This window comes from Eleutherodactylus coqui, chromosome 1, assembly GCF_035609145.1.
Source record: "Eleutherodactylus coqui strain aEleCoq1 chromosome 1, aEleCoq1.hap1, whole genome shotgun sequence".
In the NCBI taxonomy this organism is placed as follows: Eukaryota; Metazoa; Chordata; class Amphibia; order Anura; family Eleutherodactylidae; genus Eleutherodactylus; species Eleutherodactylus coqui.
Genome location: NC_089837.1, coordinates 518,309,647 through 518,332,301, shown reverse-complemented (window position 1 = coordinate 518,332,301; position 22,655 = coordinate 518,309,647). Strand labels below are relative to the sequence as shown.

Genomic DNA, 22,655 nt, shown 5'->3' with positions numbered 1-22,655 from the left:
CCTGCTGTCAGAAACAGGCAGAACTCGCCCTGTATGTAGCGGGATTGGCTTTCAATCTCACTCTATACAATTCCTGATGCTGGAGGGCGTACATGTGCATCCAAAAGCATCTAGGGGTTAAAATGGCTGCCCCCCTTCCAGGGACAGGCCATCAACAGATAATCGAAGGAGGCGTTTTCTGTCTAGTACCCCTCCCGATTAGTTGTTCCTCTTGCCCAGTGTTCTCATGTATGGAGTGGCTTTGATGCCAAAATCAGACGGCTCCGTACATTGTGCCGTGGCAACAACCCCTTTAAGCAATCTGGAGTGTTCCCTGATCAATAATCATAATGGGAAACTCTGGTCAAGGTCTGTAGAGGCACCAAACTAAACATATTTGAGGGAGCACCAGTGTCAGCAGGGAAATGTATTGTAATACTTGCCTAATACTAATAAAGTGAGTGAATATATAAAAGTGCCATATAGTGCACCAATTGCACCACATAATAAACTTGGGGATCTGATAGGTAGGAAGTATGGAGCTAGCTGCTGAGGGTTGTTAGGACAAATAAATCCTTGGACCGTCTAGAGAAGATGATTCTGAGTCCTACCCTCTATCTACACAGATCATGTGCTTGTCTCTTCTTACTTCAGGGGGGAAGAAGGTTTTCTCTTGTGGAGAGCACCATTAGAATATAGAGAGTCTTAAGGCCCATTTATACCAGACGATAATTGCAAAAAAAATTTTTTTTTGTTCTCCACAGGGAAAAAGTTTCCCCGTGGAGAACAAAGGATCTGAGCGCAGATAAGAGACCTTGGGCTAGTAACTGCATTCAGCTAGGGCTTTATTTGCACACTTAATTGCTATTAAGTAGCTGAGTAGCTCAAATCTGTCACTCAAACTGTCGTTTGAGCGATCATCGGCCCACGTAAACCAGCCTTTAGGGATCATGCAATGCTCCCTGGAAAAATATGCAAATCAGCAATAGAATAATCCCTCACAGTGCCACCTGATGGGACGTAGCTACTCTATGAGTTGTTATCTGACCTACTAACAAGACTTACAACTTGACTAGGGGGGTAAATCAAACCACAGTTCCCATGTATAGCCAGCTGTTTCGGGATTCTTGCCTCATCAGTTTACAGTAGAGTTCTGGTTGGCTGGGTGAGAGGCCATCAATATGAGTTCTTTTAGAGAGCATTCCCTCTTAGCCACATCATATAGAGTCTAATAGGTTATTTGTGAATCATAGACACCAGGGGCAAGTGGTTGTCTCCAAAGTCACCGCCGAATGAGGTTGTCTTTTGCTGGATATTAGAGCCCATTAGGGCCGATGAGAAGATCCTTCAGTATTCTGTCGGATCCTAGTAGACACCCTCGGCCAGTTCATCTCTGACAAAGGTCCACTGCTATATTGTATCGTACTCTATACCAGTTCTGTTTTGTCATCACCTAACCCTACCCATAATCCTATTAAACCTTCTACTGAATATAGGCAACTGAGGAAGAGGCTAACACAAAATTATGGACTGATCAAATTAGGCTTGCCAATTCTCTGATACCCTCATCATGCTCCTCCTCCTTGTATATGGTATAAAAGTTTATTGCTTGTTCTTACAAGGCCAGTCTCTCCTCCAACCTGACGTCAAGTGGAAGCAGACATTTTTGGATCAGGTCCACTATGTAGATTTGTATTGAATTTATGCTTGCAAAGGTTAATTTGTAGGGTAAAAAGCCAGAGGATCCAGGGTGTATTCATGCAGAGGTCACAGTAGCAATGCCTCTCCTGCCTATCGGTCCTGTATGCCTAAGATGTGTGACAGGGTGAGAGGGAGGGATCGTGTCATGCGTGTCACCCGTTACTTTTTTTTGTGCCACACGTGACATCGTCTCCGAGGCTCTACTTACGGTCAGGATCACTTGTTTCTTGTTCACTCTGCTCCTTGTTCTTGTAGAATGGGAACTTTCGTGAAAAGATGAAGTTCTTTTTACGCCTGTCATTGAATGACTGTGAAGGAGAGAAGGCATGGGGCAAAAACAGGGGCGTCTAATTCTTGTCACACTCATGCTGACAAAACTAGTGTGTAAATGTGGATTCAACTACAGTGACCAAAGTATCTGGAGGAAAAAAATACTCAAAAATATCAAAATTCTATTTTTTTTATTATTATGGTAAATTTCAATTCACAAAATGCAACAAATATGGGGGCCTCCCTTTATACTTTTGAGGGTAGCGATTTCTAGTACTATGGATTAATACAGGACGTCATATACGCTGCCTTATTTATTTGTAATGGAAGCCATTTGCTTAGCTATCTATATAATTTTGTTACTCCGGAGCCTCATTGTCGTAAAATCTCAATAATCCAGGATGTGTCAAAAATAGTCCCGTGAACATTACTGTATAACCTCCATCACCGGGGCCTCGGGGTCTGATGCTTCTTCCAGTACTATAGAGAAAACCAGTAGACTGCATCTAGAACTATCTCTCAGCCTTCTATGGGTCTTCAAGTGGTCATCGTAAAGTGCCCATGGGGCCAAGATTAGTTATATGGGTGTTACTACACAATGTAATAGGATTACAGAGGTGGTTGTTGGGATGACACATCGGACAATGAGGCCCATTGTATAAATCTTCTAGGGTATGCTCAGATGTAGCAGAATTACTGCACAATTTTCTCATATGAAATCCACAGCATTTACAGTACAGGCCATGTGGATGACTTCACAAATCCAGTCCACACGATGCACTGAAAATCCACAAAGAATTTGCGGCAAAATTGACTTGCAGTGCAGATTTCAAATACACAGCACGACAATTTATGCTGTGGGTGTTCCAATGAAGAAGTGACATCTGCATGAAGAGCCACATCTTACATCCATTTTGACACGGATTTTGGTGCAGATTTTCATGTGGATCCAAATCAAAATCCACAGTAGATTTCTTGTCGTGAAAAATCTGCTATGTGTGAACATAACTTTACAGTAACCGAGGATCTGACGGCGGCCCAAACCTCTGAAGAGATGTACAGAGGACTGAGATTATGGAATCTGTTTCTAATAACCAGCTCTCTCATATCTATCTCGTATTTATTTATCTAATATATATTCAGATCTATTTAGCTATATGTCTTATATCTATCTATCCATCTATCTATCTCATATCTATCTATCTATCTATCTATCGATCTCCTATCTATATCTATCTATCTCATATCTATCTATCTATCTATCTCATATCTATCTATCTATCTATCTATCTCATATCTATCTATCCATCTATCTATCTATCTATCTATCTATCTATCTATCTATCTCCTATCTATCTATCTATCTCATATCTATCTATCTATCTCCTATCTATCTATCTATCTATCTATCTATCTATCTATCTATCTATCTATCTATCTCCTATCTATCTATCTATCTATCTATCTATCTCATATCTATCTCATATCTATCTCATATTTATCTATCTAATATATATTCAGATCTATTTAGCTATATGTCTCATATTTATCTCTCATATTAATCTATTATTCATCTATCTATCTATCTATCTATCTATCTCATATCTATCTATCTCTCTATCTATATCATATCTATCTATCTCTCTTCTATCTATCTCAGTATCTATCTATCTATCTCTCATATCTATCTATCTATTTCTCTCATATCTATCTATCTATCTATCTATCTATCTATCTATCTCATATCTATCTATTATTCATCTATTTCATATCTATCTATCTATCTATCTCATATCTATCTATTATTCATCTATTTCATATCTATCTATCTATCTTATCTCATATCTATCTATTATTCATCTATTTCATATCTATCTATCTATCTATCTATCTCATATCTATCTATCTATCTCATATCTATCTATCTATCTATCTATCTATCTATCTATCTATCTATCTCATATCTATCTATCTATTTATCTCCTACCTATCTATCTCTCTATCTCTCTATCTATCTCTCTATCTATCTATCTCATATCTCTCTATCTATCTCTCATATCTATCTATCTATCTATCTATCTATCTATCTATCTATTTCTCTCATATCTATCTATCTATCTATCTATCTCATATCTATCTATTATTCATCTATTTCATATCTATCTATCTCATATCTATCTATTATTCATCTATTTCATATCTATCTATCTCATATCTATCTATTATTCATCTATTTCATATCTATCTATCTATCTATCTATCTATCTCATATCTATCTATCTATCTATCCCATATCTATCTATCTATCTATCTATCTATCTCATATCTATCTATCTCATATCTATCTATCTATCTATCTATCTATCTATCTATCTATCTATCCCATATCTATCTATCTATCTCATATCTATCTATCTATCTATTTATTTATCTCCTATCTATCTATCTATCTATCTATCTCATATCTATCTATCTATCTATCTATTTATTTATCTCCTATCTATCTATCTATCTCATATCTATCTCCTATCTATCTATCTATCTATCTATCTATCTATCTATCTATCTATCTCATATCTATCTATCTATCTATCTCATATCTATCTATCTATCTATCTCATATCTATCTCATATCTATCTATCTATCTATCTCATATCTATCTATCTATCTATCTATCTATCTATCTATCTATCTATCTATCTATCTATCTCATATCTATCTCTCATATCTATCCCATACCTTATCATTTTTAAGAAGCCATTATTGCAGCGAGTTGTAAAGAGATCTCTAACAAAATTACAGTAACAAAAAATTATGTGTTTGCTAATTTTATTAAACTGGATGATAATAATATTTTATTCTTTAATAATTTGCTAATTTATCTAAAAAAAACCACAGTATTTTACATTTTTAGTTTCTGTCAGATGACACCAATATGTTCTGCTTTCTCTCTGAAATGTCTGGCACCTTCTGGCAACTGTTGGTACTAATGACACATTTTTGAGGCTTGAACCACAATTTTCCGTAATGTTCGGTAATGACCTGGAAGTTTTCTGCTTTGTTCACTTTGTCACTGAAGTTTTGTACCACTTTTACATTTCAAGCTTTTCTGAATTTTAAAAGGAAAACAAGATAAAAATGTAAACACAAAATAGATATATGGCGGCTGGTTAACCCATTCACCTCTGATGAGTAAGGCCGTGTTCACGTCAGTGTTGGAGGTTTCATTCAGAGCCCCCATCGCTTATGTACGTGAAATAGCCTTGTGTGCAGAGAATGCCGGAGTGCAGAATGGTGGAACAAGCAGCAAACAGCTCGGACCAATAGGAGTCGCAGGACCACCCATTGGATGGATTGTAGCTGATTCACATACAGCACATGGCTTTTGTGAACACCGCTAGTCCCCGTCTGCCTACACTTCCAAGACAAATGAGGTAGGGTTTGCATGTCTGCATAGTGCTTGCCTACTGTTAGCAGACATATTTTCATGACTGATGTCTCTTAAACTTTTTTTTATAATTACTCAGTGTTCTGGTTTTTAGGCTCAAACATGACATGGCTCCCTCTGATGATCTGAGATGCTGCTGTAAGCCCATTGGTCCCCCAAACACAATTGCTTAATTGCCCTACTGTATTTATGTTATGAGCATGGTTCTGGTATTATTTATGGAGGTTGGCTCGTGCTGTATTTTTGAAGTAAGCTTGGTTCTGGTGCTGCATTTATGTTATGAGCTTGGCTCTGGGGCTGTATTTATGTACTGAGCTTGGTTCTGGTGCATTTATGCACTGAACGTGGTTCTTGTGCTGTATGTATGTTATGAGCTTGGCTCTGGGGCTGTATTTATGTACTGTGCTTGGTTCTGGTGCCATATTTATACTATGCACTGTAGATATTGTATACTGTATCTATGTAATGAGGTTGGTTTGTGCTGTATTAATTATGAGTTTTGTTTTGGTGTTTGATTTATGTTTCGAGTTAGGTTCTGGTGCTGTATTTGTGTTATGAGCTTGGTTCTGGTATTATATTTATATACTGAACTTTGTTCTGAGGCTGTGCTTATGCATTGAGCTTGGTTCTGGTGCTGTATTTATGTTATGAGTTTGGTTTAGTGCTGTATTTCTGTACTGAGGTAGGTTCAGAGACTGTATTCACATTATGAACTTGGTTGATGCTGTATTCATGTTGGGAGCTTGGTTCTGGGGCTGTATTTATGTTATGAGCTTGGTTATGATGCTGTATTTTCTATTATGAACTTGGTTCTTGTGCTGTATTTGTTATTAGCTTGGTTCTGGGGCTGTATTTATGTTATGAGCTTGGTTATGATGCTGTATTTTTTATTATGAACTTGGTTCTGGTGCTGTATTTATGTTATTAGCTTGGTTCTGGTGCTGTATTTATGTTATGAGTTTGGTTTGGTGCTGTATTTATGTACTGAGGTAGGTTCAGAGACTGTATTCACATTATGAACTTGGTTGATGCTGTATTCATGTTGGGAGCTTGGTTCTGGGGCTGTATTTATGTTATGAGCTTGGTTATGATGCTGTATTTTCTATTATGAACTTGGTTCTTGTGCTGTATTTGTTATTAGCTTGGTTCTGGGGCTGTATTTATGTTATGAGCTTGGTTATGATGCTGTATTTTTTATTATAACCTTGGTTCTGGTGCTGTATTTATGTTATTAGCTTGGTTCTGGTGCCGTATTTATGTTATGAGTTTGGTTTGGTGCTGTATTTATGTACTGAGGTAGGTTCAGAGACTGTATTCACATTATGAACTTGTTTCATGCTGTATTCATGTTGGGAGCTTGGTTCTGGGGCTGTATTTATGTTAGGAGCTTGGTTATGATGCTGTATTTTTTTATTATGAACTTGGTTCTGGTGCTGTATTTATGTTATTAGCTTGGTTCTGGTGCTGTATTTATGTTATTAGCTTGGTTCTGGTGCTGTATTTATGTTATGAGCTTGTTTCTGGTGCCGTATTCATTGAGCTGTTCTGGTGTGAGTATACTGCAGACTGCTTACTGCAATATATATATATATATTTTTTTTTGCTTTTGATCAAGTCAGCAAAAAATGTCTGCACAGGTGCCATCAGACCTAAAAAAGGCACTGCATACGTCCAATACTTCAAAAACGGTATCATAATTACAGAAGATCAGAGGTGAAGGAGTTAAACTCAATGAAAACTCAGCTGCAACGTAAAGTATGGCATGCCTGGAAAAAAAAAGTGAAACAATAAAAACATGCGGATGCAAAGCATGGAGAATAGAGAAAGTCCTGTGATGGCAGCAGATATGGGATAAGATATTGTAGATGAGACACATGACTATAGCGCTGGACATGCATGCAGCTGAATACGTAATGAGAAGATGGATGGTCAATGGACGGGGTTATATGTCTTCTCACAGCGGGAAATGTAATGCACCAATAATTCCTAATTATGACAGTTCTATGTGTTCTAGAAACTCAATGTGATATCATGTACAGTGCAAGTAAAGAATCATCATACATACAATATAGTAGTATTAAAAACACGTAAAAACATACATTGTATTAAAGTGAACCCGTCACCATAAAGTCACAATATCAATACAGAATAGAATACAAAATAGTTTACATGATGGAATATGGCTTAATTAAAGAGAACCGAGCACTAGAACAGACCCCTTGAAAATGAGAGCATCAGCGGGATACCTGAAGGGCCCGTTCAGATGGGTGCATGGGAGTTACCCCAGCAATTCTTGTCCGTGTGCTGCCCAGGTGGCAGGGCTGTGGACATTGTACCTCCTACTGTGATACGGACTACAATAAGATAGGCAGCATTATTTTTCATACGCACTGAAAGTGCTCATATAATTGGCCTAATTGGCTATAATGGATGCGTGTGTTGTTTGTGAAACTCAGATGGGTAACGCTAAAACTCTGATTGGGTGTTTCACCAATGAGACCTCCATCATGAAGGGAGTTTTGGTCTCCCTTTCTCCTCCCCACTGCACCCCCCATAGCGGGGGCCAAGGATGCTCAGTGCTGCTCCAATCATTTTTAATAGGACTGCTGGAGATAACCGAGTACAAGCGATCAGCTATTTGCCACAACCCCATTGAAAAGTAGAGTAGCAACATGTACGCTTAGCTGCTGCTCCATTCAGTCTCCTCCTCACCGTGGGTCCCCCACAATCGGTAATGAGAACCCCCACTTTTATCACCAGTTCATAGGTGATTTTCGTGCAACCCTTTTAAGTTTTAGCCCCCCCAACCCATTTGACATTGGGGGGTTGTTTAGCGGGTGTAATTGTACCAACTAGTATAATTATTCTGGTATCACACTGATGCTCTTATAGTAACAGGTCGGTAAAGGGACAGGTTCCCCTTAAATACTGTTCACCCCTTTCTCTGCTACATTTTGATGCACGATGCCATTCACAGTACAAATAACAGAGACACAGAGGGGGTCACTTAATTTTCTTGTCAACATAAAAGTAATTAGAGCAGTTTGCGTTGTTAGCGTTCAGCCTGATAGGACGATAAATCTCCATTATCCCGGTTACATGTGAGGGTGACAGGCCCACGATAATTAGAACAGAGATCAACTTCTTAATCAGATCAGAGAGATACGCATACCCCCCCCCCCCCCCCCCCCAATAATCCCATCTACTCCGACCTCTTGGTTAATGATTCCGGATGAAACAACCTGCAGATAATTTGCTACTTAAAGGGGTATTCTGAAGACTTCATTTTTTTCAAGCTTTCACCCAAGCACCGGATAGGTGAAAACTGACAGCTCAGTGAGGGTTCGACTACTGGGCCCCTCATCGGTCCAGAGAACGGAGCAGAGGTTGCACAGATGCACCGCTACTCAATTCATTTTAATGAGAGCACCGGAGATTGCCAAGCGCTTGACCTCAGCAATCTCTGGCGCCCTCATTGAAATGAATGGAGTGGAGGTGCACCTGAGCGAACTCTGCTCCATCTTTTGGAGACCAACTGGACCCCTGCTCTCAAGATCATTGAAGGTCCTAGAGGTTGGACCCCCTACCAATCTATCAGTTTTCACCTATCCAGTGGATAGGTGAAAACTTAAAATAACGTTAAATCTCTGGAATATCCCTTTAAGGGCTACTGCTGTTCCCAAAAACCATTGGCACGTCATATATTTTGGTTGACAGTGAGAGCTCCACAAATTGCAGGATTGAAGGGCTTCAATGCGGCGCTCCTTTTGCCACGTATTGGCTATTTTAACAGGTTTGTGGTATTAAAGGGGTTTTCTGGGATAAAAACTAAACTTTTATTGGCACGGAAAGATGTAAAATAAAAAGAAATATATCAATACATATCAGATAAATGGCCTCCTGGTTCAGCGCAGCCAACTAGTCCCCGTCGCTACTGCGGTCACGTGCCACTCATTGTGCATGTGACTGATGTGGCTAATCACTGGCTTCGGTATTCATGTGTATGCATTGCAGTATTATTGGGGAAGCTAGTGATTGGCCACAGCGGTCACATGTACAATAAATGACACGTGACCACTGCCCCAGCTTCCTATACTAGAGTAGTGGGATCCTGGGTGGCTGCGTTGGATTGGGAGGTCACTTAAAGGGTGGGTAGTGTTTTATTTTTACTGCACCCAATTTTCTGCTCAGAAGAGTTTTTTTTTAGTCCCTCATTTAGGAACCTCTTTAAGGTTATAGAAAATATAAAATGATTTACGGCCCGTCCAGGACAGTTGAAAGGCCAATCAGAGTCAAAGAGGCACAATGACCAGTTGGGCGATTCTACCCATTCTTTCCAGCGATTGATGGGGGTCTCAATACCTGGAGCAGGTCTTAATAATGTCAGATAATTCGCGACCCTTTAGTCAACCAGAAGGGCTCTCCATGTATGACCATAGGAATATAATGTAACATCAAAAAGCAAATTCAGGGAAATAAAAAAAACAATTGCAACTTCAGTTATCAAAACAATCAGCAACCAATCAGATCCCAGCTCTTGTAAGTCAAAAACCCATCTGAAAACGAAAGCTGTAACCTGATTGGTTGCTATGGGCAATATAGCTACTTTTCACTTTCACTGGTTTTGATAAATCTGCCTACTGTTATAATTATACCTGTGAAGAGTCCTTTTATTAGTGGAACTGTCTAGTGAAATGGACCTCAAAAGGGGTGGTGCTTCTGAATTCTCCAGTGTCGGGGTGTTCCCTGGTAGAATGGGGGGAGCTAACTATTGTCCCACTCTATGGGATTGAAAAGTGTGTACTGTTCGCATTACTTTCATAAAGCTGTTGTTATGGTCTCCAAGACGGTGGAAGACATCAATGTTTGGTCATAATGACTCGATGATGCATGGTGCCATCGCCACCAATTTAGACAATGACTTCTTGTTGTGACGGACATTTCCATGACCAATTGACTCTCAAAGTCTCTCATTTCATTAACAGCAGAAGACGTAAATGTCCCCAAGTGAGAGGCCTCTAGAGGGCGTTCTGCTGCCCCAAATGAGCCTAAATTCAGACAATGGCCACTCCACACGATGCGCCCGCCATTTATGAGAAATAAAGCTTTAGTAAAAAAGTCACCAATAGGTGGAGCTGTGGCTAATCAACTCACTCTACATGTGTTCAGTAAGTCCCCCTTGGTTTTCAACAACACTCTCCATTCACAAAACCATGTTTTCTACCGCTGAATGCAGTGCATCAAATTTAATTGCTACAACAAGCAAAGGAATGTCGTCCTTCAGATCTGACATTGATGCAGGTCTAACCCAGTCCACCCAGTCCACTACAGTGCCATCTATTGGTGACTTTTTAACAATGTGCAGCCTCCTGTCTTATACTTATCAGGCACCATCTTGATGCTGAGATTTCTCCTTGCTTTCTCTTTTACGATCTTCTGCTATCAATCCTATGATGCACCAGTACAATATCATATGACCAGCTAGAGCCTGTACTATCTCTACCTGTTGGGAAGACATCTTCTGCATTATATATTCACCTAAATAAGCTACATACCATAAGTATAGAGTCAAAATGATGATCTGTGATCTCCTCTATTATAATTGTGTGACAAGAGGCTCTAATCATCATCAGCAACTGTCGTAGGAGTTTGTGTGTTTCCTTTTAAACAGCTTGTGTGGTAGGGTTCATCACATGGGAATTATGATGAGAAAGTGACTTTTTGAAAGAACATAGAGCCAAGTAATTCTAAGGTGGTCAGAAAGAGATAACATGACCCACCTAAAGAGGATGTGGCTAGGGGTTTCAGATAGAAAGGAATAGCTATCCAAGATAATGTAGCTGACATATATTCTAGGGGACTAGTTACAATACATAATGAAGGGGGAAAAAATTACCAGAGCACCTGTATAAATCACACCCTTTTTTCTTAATACAGCCACAACTAGGGGGAGCAAAAGAGCTATCTGAAAATGAATGTATTATTAATTTCAATGGGAGAAGTAGAGGAGGTTCCTCTGATCAGGATCCTCATCTCTTGGTCAGAGTGGAGAAAAGTTACAAAAAGCATCTCTCACTCTGGAGGACCTGTCCTGTCCTATCCTATACAGACAACATACTGATGTGAATGGACACAATGTAATACTCAATTACACCTGTGGGAGTGCTGCAGGAAAATTAAACACTTACAGATTAAAGCTGATCACTGTGGATTACAGCACCCTGTGATCTGCTTATCATCAACGGCCCTTTCTAACAAGTAGAGATTATCCGACATGAATGTCAATAAAAGCCGTCACCCTAATGGGCTTTATTACCGCCACAATAATGAATGGCACAGTTAACAAGAAGAAGCGAAGAGGGAGGATAATGATGACATAGATTTGTGTTCTTCTCTACATCAGCAGACAGCGTGAAGCCTATACTGAGCGTCTAATGATCGTCTTCTGAGTTACAAGGCAGAAATTGCCTTTGAAGCTCATTTGTGTAATTGCATAATTACGAGATAAAATATAACAATCTTCTCTTTTGTGAATTCATTATCATAAACTCCCTTCAATTATACTCGTTACCTAAAATCCATTCAGTACCCATCATGGAGGAGTTTGGTGAAGCTGAAAAGTCACTGGTCCTTATGTTTGTATTGAAGTGGTATTACAATTTCACACACCAGTGACATACCCCCAGTTATATGCCATACATGCCTCGTAGATGGGGGTCCTAGAGGTGGGAGTCACTCTATCTAGAAAATAGTGATTGGCTGAGTCAAAGTGCATGCTTCTCCATTGAATTCAATGGAGTGTTGGTCATGCTTCCATAACTCACATAGATTTCGATGGCGAGAGCCCCGGACAAACTGCCATTAGGCTTCTATGTCCTGTGGATATACTACAAAGCTATAAGACTGGAAAACTAAGACAGGATGTGTGTATCAAGGAATCGTCACTTTTTCTGTTGCATTTTATGTGTAGAGATGTAATATATAGCTGGGGATGGGATATGTAAAGGGGTTTTCCATTATACTTATATGGCCTATCACTGGGCCCCTTTGGCTCCTGTTGGCTCTGCATTATAATCAATGGCCAAAAATAGATTAAGCATAGCACAAAAATTTCTTACTGCCACTCCTATTTTATCCTACTCATGGGTGGGGTCTACACAATGAGACTCCCACCCATTAGACATTAATGGTATATCCTAGTGAAAGTCCTGCAATATATTAATATATTAGATGTTTCAATTCTTCATTGTTTTCAAGCTCTCTAATTCATTGGGAAAGAAAACCTTAGAAGGAGGTACCTTAATTGTGGGGCAATAGCAGGGTAGCTGTAAGCAAAAATAAGGGCATCACTTAAAGGGCATGCATCAACTATATTTCTCTGTACTAATTACCACCAGATTGGGTAAACATTTTTCATTTTTTTCTAATCTGTTTATATTTTCTGATTGTACGTTTTAAAAATTCTATTATCTGTAATGACTATGGGGGCGGCCATCTTGCCTGAGCTGCTGTTAACAGCATTAAACATATGCTTTATAACAACCTTATTGGCTATAGACACAATGGGCAGGAAGGAATTCATTGACCTCTATGACAGAGTGTTGTGGGTATGTTCTATGACTTCTGTAGAAAGGGGAGGAGGTCAGCTGTGATTATCACCTATTGTGAACAGTGGATCCAGTGTTATCTATACACCGGTGTCACCTTCCATTTTAATCCTGCCTGGGATCATAATGAGACGTTTTCATTATAGAAGAGGAAGTGTCAGACAATTAGGCTTAGTGGTCAGTCTGAAAATTGGAGGATTTTGTTTTCTAAATGTAGACCATGACATTAAACATGAAAAACTCACCAAAAACTCTAAACAAATATATTTTAGATTTACAGAAGGTCATTTTCCTTTGACACATTTCCTTTAATGTTCTTATTCTCTTATTACCAATAGGGAGGTGTATGTGGGACCAGAGAAGGGAGTTGGGAGGGAGTGTAGCTGCGTGACTGCTAAACTCCCTCCCTCTTCTCTCCTCCTCTCTCCTGCGCTCCAGCTGTTTGCAATAGGAGGAGGTGGAATGGGGCGGAGCTTAGCTCCACGTCATCCTGCCCCCTCCCATTGCAAACAGCTAGAGGGAAGGAGAGAGGAGGTGAGCCGGCGAGGGAGAGAGAAGGGGAGGCAACAGCATTGTGGCCTTGGCGTATATGTGTGATTTGTGCGCCTGTTCACACGTTCTTATGGCACCGGCGGGCACACATAAAAATGCGTACGGCCGTGTGAAAGAGGCCTAAGATATATATTTTTTTTTAAATCACCTTTTTAATGCTGTATCCCTAAGGGTGAAATTTTGCTCTGGACATCCAGGCCCCTGGTCATGAAAAGGTTAAACAGCAGCAGGATATTAAATGGCCATTGAGGAGAACACTTTTGTCCAGGAGGAGTTCTCTTACTGATCAATTACAAGCCTTCCAGGCAGACACAAATCTACATTAAAAGAAACGAGGGGAACATTAAGAGACGATGAATTGTTCGGCGCTGATCCCCGCTGTCGGTTTTATGGCTCCTGCCAAGCAGATGCCCATTATGAGGAGGATGATGATTGAAGCCCGATCATCACAGCACAAAAAGGCTTGCAAATATTTCCCTCAAGAAAGTGCCTGGCTGGTTTCTGCACTCTTGGCTTCAGCGATGACGTTGCCGTATCATTGCAATGTGAGATATTAAACCGAAGGGCGATGCTTGGCAAGGTCAAAAATATAAATGGGGATCAAGAAATGACTTCTTCAAGCAGCTGAATTTCTGGTTCTTGATGTTTGTGATAAGAGACGGCACGTGAGCCGCTATACGAGGGGAACGGCGCTTTTACATGGACCGATCAGGTCTGAACGCTCCTCCGAATGCTCGTTTGCCCAACAATCGGGCCAAGTAAAGGACCAACGATCAGCCATATCTGTGTATATTACTGCTGGTCACGCACATCCGCCTGTATGAATATATTCCTCATGGGTGGATTCTTCTCTTCAGTTTCACACCCATGCCTTCTTCAAAATTATATTTTTTGCTTATTTTGTACATTGGATGTTTTTGAGATTTTTTTAACAATATATGAGACACGGGCATCAGTGCACTTTGCAATTCCGAGTTATGTGTCCTATTATGCTTTTCTTCACTTAGACATGACTTATGCCATTACTTTATATCAGCTGTGCACAATATGTGGCCTGGGTACTGCATGCGGCCCGTGATGCCTTTCTGTGCGGCCCCAAACCATCAGGACACAGGCATGCTGGTCTGTGTCCCAAAAGTTCAGAATGAAGCTCCTCCTTCTGATTCACCATCATTGGTTAGCTCTGTTATGGGGGCCACTGTGTAGGTGGGAGTGTTATTAAGGTCACAGAGTGGTGGGCACAGTTATTGCACAGCACTATGTGGCTGCCACCACTGGGGGGACAAAGTGTGCCTAGAACTGTTATTGGGTCACTTTGTAGCAAGCATTTATGCAAGTGACACTGTGCAGCAGATAGTAATAAGAGGCAATGTGTGGCTGGCACTGCCGTGGGCACAATGTGTGGCTGGCACTGCTGTGGGCATATTGTGTGGCTGGCACTGCTGTGGGCACAATGTGTGGCTGGCACTGCTGTGGGCACAATGTGTGGCTGGCACTGCTGTGGGAACAATGTGTGGCTGGAACAATTACAGGTGGCACTGCATGGCTGGCACTATAATAGGCGAGCACTATATGGATGCCACTACTTGAGAGACCAGGTGTGCCTAGCACTGTTATAGGGCACAATACGGATGGCACAGTTATGGGGACACTGTGTACCTTTAGTAATGGAATGGACACTGTGGGGTACATACTAATAAGAGGCACTATGTGACGGAAACTACTATGTGGCTGACATAGTTATCAACTGTCACTCTTATGGGGGGGCACTATTCTAAGCAAGACATCCAGGACATGTTTCTACTGCGGTATGCCTCAAGTAGGCATGAGGGGGTGCCCTCTCAGTTGTTGTGCTAGGCATAACACAGGGCATCCCTTCATCATCTGTTTGGTGCTCCAGAGATGAATAGGCAAGGAGGATGGGAGGCTGTGCATTGTAGGACGGAGGTTCCCTAACAATATGCCATGACTTCCTATAGTGAGAAAAGCCTATCGAACCGCAACCCTCCATTTTTCCATAGAGAAGGGATGGATCAGACTGTCTATCCAATATCCGGACGATATACGCTATGTTGGGAGAGAAAAATCTGGTAAACGGGCGCACAAATCAAACGTTTGTGTGCCCGTTCAGACGCGCCGAGCTAACCAGGCCGTCGCTCATTTCCCCTCCCTCACCATCGCAGGCTCACCTCTTGTCTCCTCCCTGCTCGTTCTCTGCAATGGGAGGGGGTGGAGGCGGAGCTAAGCGCAGGTCCGCCCCGCCTCCTTCTTCTTGATGCTTATAGACAAGGAGCAGGGAGAGGGTGGGAGCTTAGCTCCGCCCACGCCACGCCCTCTCCCTTTGTACAGAACGAGCTGGGAGGAGATGAGAGGTGAGCCTGTATGGGGGGGAGGTGAACAGAGGCAGGGAGTTTAGCAGCCACGCTGCTAAGCTCCCTCCCACCTACGGCTGCTGCCATGGGCTCACGTAGGAGCCCATGCAGCGGCTGATGTATTCCGGCCCAAAACATAGTTCCAGGACTATCTTTAGGGCCCGATGTAAAAATGCCGGACACTTTTACGTGTCAGAAATACGCCCATGTGATCTGATGCACTGGAATCCAATGCATCAGATCACAGCGTATATCGGTCGGCAGTGAAAACGGACGGCCGATATACGCTCATAGAAAAGAGCCCTAAGACTCAGCATGCAGGGTCCATATACAGTGATATGCAGATGTTGCAAAATTTTCTGTCAAACCCTATTGCAAATATGATCCCAAAAAACATGTATTTAAGTGAAAAAAAACTGCCCCCCAGACGAGTGCATAGCCTTTAAATACTCCAGTAAACCTACGATCCGCTACAAAGTGTCTCTAACAACTCTACCAACAGCCGTCACTTCTGATTTTGCCCGTTCTTGTGCTTTCTGAAAAGATACAATAACATGTCCGTCACAGCAATCATCGGATTAGGGGAAATTGTTTCAGCCGTAATCTGGAAACCATTAATCAGTGGCAATTTATTCCAAATAAATGGAAGGTAAAGAGCCAAATGCAATAATAACAGCGGTGATGAAGAGTCCTGCTGGGCCGAGGGAGGAAATGAAATCACTGGCCGTGGGGACAGGAAGATCGGATCCAGTGATGAAGGTGGCTGAGATTCTCCTATGTGCCTATTTATAAGAATCAGACTCCTCGTCCCCGGGTGATAAGAGACGGACTGGATGTAAGCAGCGTCTTGTCATTACTGTATCATATGAAATATGCTATTACAATACAGGGAATTAAAGAGACATTTCTTTATGGATTTGTTACGTTTTATATTTTATTCTGCTGAACAATAAGTTTTTGCAATTGTTTTTTTTTTCATCCTGATTGAAAAAAGTTGTTTTTTATGTTTTTTTTTCTTTTTACAAATCCCAAAAGACCTCAAGTCACGGAGATATGCAAATATGGGAAAGTCATCATTTTGGTCTTGAAACACAACTTACCCCTTTGGCATCGATCACTCCGGGCTTTGCGTTAAACTTTACAGTTTTCAATCGCGCTCGCTCTTTCCTTTCAACCCTGTAATAAAATGCAGGATGGGTTAGAAGATATTGGCTATAAACTATGCAAATATGTATCTTAGGGCTTATTACACGAGAGTGTATCAGCCGACATTTTCATGGCTGGCCGATATATGCTTCCATTTGAGCAATTCCCCCTTCGCTTCTCCTTTCCTCCTCACCGCTTCTCTGCCTCTATCCTCCCCTTTGGCTGTTTGCAATGGGAGTGGGAGGGGCAGGGGTGGAGCTAAGCATGTACGCGCAAAAACACGCGTGTATGAAGGTCCGTGCATTGCCTTCAATGGAGCGGCAGCTGCTGCCGGCGGCTCCATTGAAGGTAATAGTCTGCCGGCACTCCTGAAGTGATTTTCAGGGAAGAGCTTTAAATATAAGGGATGACAATCATTCCTTTTAGTGTAAAAAAAATAAAATAAAATAAATAAATATATATATATATATATATACTTACCTGTCTGCCACTGCTGTGTCCCCCACGGGGATGAAGAACACATCTGCCACATGCGGCAGATATTTTCTTCATCCTCACGGGAAATAAAGAATTCCCTGCTGCACCTGTCACAGATGTCATTCATTGAATGGCCGAGAGCTGCCTCTGATTAGCTGAGCGCCTCAACCAATCAGAAGCAGCTCTTTCAGCAGGCGGGGATTTTAATTCCCACCTGCTGAAAGAACTTCAGTACAGAGCCAGGGACAGCGGAGACAGGATGCTGCTGAGCCCCGGCAGCTGAAGAAAGGTAAGTATGATTTTTTTAATAATTTTTTTTACACCAGTTTGGGTTTTTTTTTCAGTGAAGGGTTTATATTTAAAGCCCTTCCCTGAAAAACAATTAAGGGGTGCCGGCAGCAGGATCCTTTACCGAAGCTGTCGTCTGTGACAGCTGCGGTAGGGAATTCTTTATTTCCCACGGGGATGCAGAAAACATCTGCATGTGATGGGGGACATGACACGACAGCGGCGGACAGGTAAGTATATATATATATATATTTTTTTTTTTACACTAAAAGGGATGATTTTCAGGGAAGAGCTTATATTTAAAGCTCTTCCCTGAAAAATCACTTCAGGTGTGCCGGCAGACCATTGTCTTCAATGGAGCCGCCGGAAGCAGCCGCCGCTCCATTGAAGGCAATGCGTACAGGACCTATGGTGCACGCATGTCCTATCTTTAGAGGTGCAAGCAAACACACCATAGGGAATCCAGTGTTTGTAATAGACGCGTGTTTTTGTGACGCGTATGCACACACATAAACATGCTCGTGTGAAGGCTCCCTTAGGCCGCCTGCACACGAACGAATCGAATTTGAGAGCCCGCAGTGGAATCCGGCTCTGACTGCGGCTGGTGACCCCGCATACCTACTTTCTCTTGTATAGCGGATAACTGCGACGCTTGCTGTCAGTCATACAGTATACATTGCCTACACAATGAAACGCCTTGTGCCATAGTACCAAAGTGCCAAGAGAGGGCCATGCTCTATCAAAATAGCAAAGGGATGGTCAGATGGGAAAAAGAAAATGTCAGTCACTTTCTAATATGCTCTCAAGCCGCGGCATTGCAAAATGCGTCTCGCTCCTGCCTCCCCGCAGCGGCCACCGTCTTGTCACATCTGTCTTGTAGGCCAGACATGTTTACAATAATATTGGAGAGATGTAAATGCTTGTGTCTGATGTCGTACGAGAAGGACATTGTGGCAAAATATCTAATTGCTTAATTATGATAATGACAACCCCACACGGCCCGAAAAGAAGCATCACTGATAACACGAACAGGAAGTGCGGCCGGGATTCTTCAGGCTTGTAAAGCAATTAAAGGTCAATGAGATTTGCTTCAGCGGCGATGCTGTCTGCTAATATCTCTGGGAGCGCCGCAGGGGGAAATCATTAAACTGAGAACACGAATACAAAAGTACAAGAACCACCAGAAACCTGGACCATTAGCCAATAGATGGATGTGTGTGCCATAACCACATTACACCCGAGTCCGGAACATCACTTACAGCTGCCGGCCACATTACCGATTTCCTACACTTTTCGGCACCGATGGGCAAGAAAGACCAAGTAGACCAAGAACTGGTTCAAAGGTGAGTGACCAAAGTAATAAATGGAATGGGTTATGATGGTACCCCGGAATATTACCAAATAAGGGTTAGTGTTCAGAAATAGATGACGAGGAGGTGACCTTGTGATGATATACCGGGTTATTACCAATGATCTTCCTGACCTGAAACCCTCATAACTCCCTCAAAAAGACACTCAGATACATGATAAAGTTGATATAAATGGAAACAAACTCAAAAAGACTCTTTTAGCAAAATGGTCTAACAGTGAGGCGGTCCTTGTTGCCCAACCAATCACAGCATAGCATTTATTTCTCAAGCTGCTGAGGTAAAATAAAAGCTGTGCTGTGATTGGTTGGGCAACAAGGACAGTTCTACTGTTAGACTGTTTTGCTAAATGAAGCCCAAAAGGTTTCTGCTGAAGGCATCACTGGGGTGTGTATGAGACAAACCGGCTGCCAACTCAGACAGAAGAGCGTTTTTTGTCCTTGGTTTTCACGTCTACCAGTCTGTTATTCGTGCGCTGTGCCATTTTCGAACAATTTGGAAGTGGTGCTCCAATTTTAAGGAAAAAGGTTGCATCCGTAGGTAAAAATCACCCGGCCGTCCACCAGTAAGTGTGGAAACGGCTGAGTGCATCCGTGGAACTGGACGTCCCGCCGCCGACTGAGTGGAAGATTATGCGCAAATGTAAGCGATGTTATCTCTACTAATTGCAATTGTTAACGGCCCTGAAACCAGACAAAAGAGCAAGTGAACTGTAATGCAAAGCGATGGTTTCATGGGGTCTTTAGTGTTCAGTGATGAAGCCGACTTCCCCCTTTCGGGCACATTTACCAAACGTAACATCAGAATCTAGGGGGGGGGGGGGGGGAACCCACCGGTCTACGTGGAGCGTATGCGTGACCCCCCCAGGGTGAATGTATTTGCCGCTATAACCTGTAGGAAAATGTACGGCCCCTTCTTCTTCCATGAGGAAACAATCCCGGGGATTTCGCATCTGGACGCTACAGATACGGTTTCGGACACAGCTGGAACAGGAAATCCCAGGTTTCATCTCCCAACAGGATGCCCCCCACCTTGTCACAATGAAGTCAGAAGTAAGCTCAGTAGGTGACTACAAACAGAAGGATTGTCCATGTCTCTGGTCATGATAGTGATCTTCTTCCTTGGCCTCCATGTTTCCCGGACCCTACGCCTTGTGATTTCTTTCTCTGGGGAAGTGTTAAAGATAGTCATACATCATCAACCATCCATGATCTGCGAAATCCCAGAAGCCATTGCTTCAGTCAATCGTGAGACGTTACACCGTGTATGGCAGGAAATTGACTACAAGCTTGATGTGTGGAGTGATAAAGGGGCTCACTGATCACCTCTGATGTGGAAAACATTTTTCATGTAGTTCAACAAACCTTTTGCCCTTCTGTTTCCATTGATATTAAATGTAGATATCTGAGGGTCATTAAACGGGAGTAGAGATGAGCGAACGTACTCGTTACGAGTACTTACGCACCCGAGTACCGCCATCTTCGAGTACTTCAGTACTCGCGCGCAAAGATTCGGGGGGCGCCGGGGGGCGGGGAGAGGCGTGGCGGTGCGGGGGGTAGCAGCGGGGAACAGGGGGGAGCCCTCTCTCTCTCCCTCTCCCCCCCACTCCCCACTGCTACCCCCCGTGCCGCCACGGCGCCCCCCGAATTTTTTCGCCCGAGTACGGAAGTACTCGGAATTCGCGGTATTCGGGCGAAAAAGGGGCGTAGCCGAGCACGTTCACTCATCTCTAAACGGGAGTTATGAAGGGTTCAAATTGGGAAGATGATTTGTAATTCTAAAGTATTTAAACACCCATATAGAATGAAACGGTTTGGCAGACAGTGATGCAGTTTTGCATACAAGCTACCGGTGAAGGGGGAAACCTGTTAGGCCATATTACCAACATGACGGCCATTTTGAATGCCGCCACCTTGGATTCAACTAGAATTTTTTCAGGGGAATGATAGGTGAGTGATATATCAGACTGGCAGAGAGTTTCACCAGAACACAATGGTGGGCTTCACTTTCACATATCTTTATTCCTTCTCACGTAAAACAGTGAATTTTCTTCATTGAATGCAATGTGAATGATGGCGTTCTCTCCAGAGGAGCATGTTGAGATCATCCTTATGTCATGTGAATGAAGCACATGTGTGGCACCAGACATGCATGACCATCACTCCATTCAGTCTTGTCCTCACTGCAGGAGGTGCAGTGATGCCGCATGAGGAAGAGAGGGCAATACACCATCTCCGTTCTTGGGATTGATGGGGGTGTCTGCGTGGAGACTCACAATGATCAGACTTTTATCACCTGTCCTGCCAGTTGTGGTACCATCCCTTTCGGGACCCTTCACCATCACTCACATCATGAATCACCGTGGGTCATTGTGTAGCCCACCACTGTCTTGACACGTATAGACAAGAGCATGTTTTCTCAGGAAACCATGGAACCCACCAAGTGCACCGGGCACCTGCCCAAGATTTACTGGGCATGATGCTCGTAATGCCTATGTGAAAAAGAATTAACCCCTTCTTGCCCCTATGATGTATATTTACGTAATGGTCTGAAGGGCTTAAGGTGAAATGTTGTATATTTATGACATATTGATGATATAAGATTACTAGTTGAGCCTGCCAAATCCACAGCTGCGTCTGCCTGTAATTGACGGCTGGGCTTCTGCTGCAATGGCTGAGATTGGAGATGCTGAACGTCACATGTAAGTAGTTAACAGAAGGAGGCCATTGCCCTTGTTACATTATCAGCCTCTGCAAATCAATAGCAGAAGCTTTTTGGGTTGCATGGCAACCGAAGACCTAACAGTAGCCTTTAGGCTTGCCATGGCAATGTAAAAGAACAAATATAATACACTGTTATACAGAAGTATTTCAGTTTATTATCTGAGCGATCAAAGGGTCAGAGGTTCGAGTCCCGTAAAGGAAAATGAAAAAAATAAAAACAATAAAGTTGGTTGAAAAAAATATTAAAGTAAAAAGAAATCTCCCTTTTTTGGTTTCTGGAAAAAAATTGAGTAAAAAAAATGCATATTTGGAATTGCCACATCTGTAATGACCTATACAATAAAATTAGTACTTTTTTATCTTGTAAAAGAAAAAAAAAAAATCACAGCCATAATGCTGTTTTTGTTCTTCAACTTTTCAAACAATGCAATAAAAGTGATCAGAAAAATCGTACTTACCCCCAAATAGTACCAATAAAAACTACAGCTTATCATGCAAAAAGACAAGCCCTCACCAAGCTCCATCAATGGAAAAATACAAAAAATTCAGGGTCATGTGATGCACGGGCTCCGCGTATATGCCGTCGGGCAGAGGGAGCCAGCATAGCTGTGCTCAGCTGTCTCCCCCTTCCCTCCCTCTTGTCGGCTCACCTCGTCTCTTCTCCCCTCTGACTATGGGAGGGGGCAGGACGAGGGTAGAGCTTAGCACCACCGGCATCCTGCCC

The 22,655-nt window shown here is 42.2% G+C and overlaps 1 protein-coding gene across 1 annotated transcript in view; it reads right to left on the bottom strand.

The window, feature by feature from the left end:
• The window catches only part of DLG2 (discs large MAGUK scaffold protein 2), a 469,593-nt gene that overhangs the window by 43,256 nt on the left and 403,682 nt on the right, over positions 1-22,655 (bottom strand). The window contains exon 17 of the mRNA XM_066588133.1: positions 17,031-17,106. Coding sequence (XP_066444230.1) covers positions 17,031-17,106 — 76 coding nt within the window. The remainder of the gene's footprint in view (positions 1-17,030; positions 17,107-22,655) is intronic.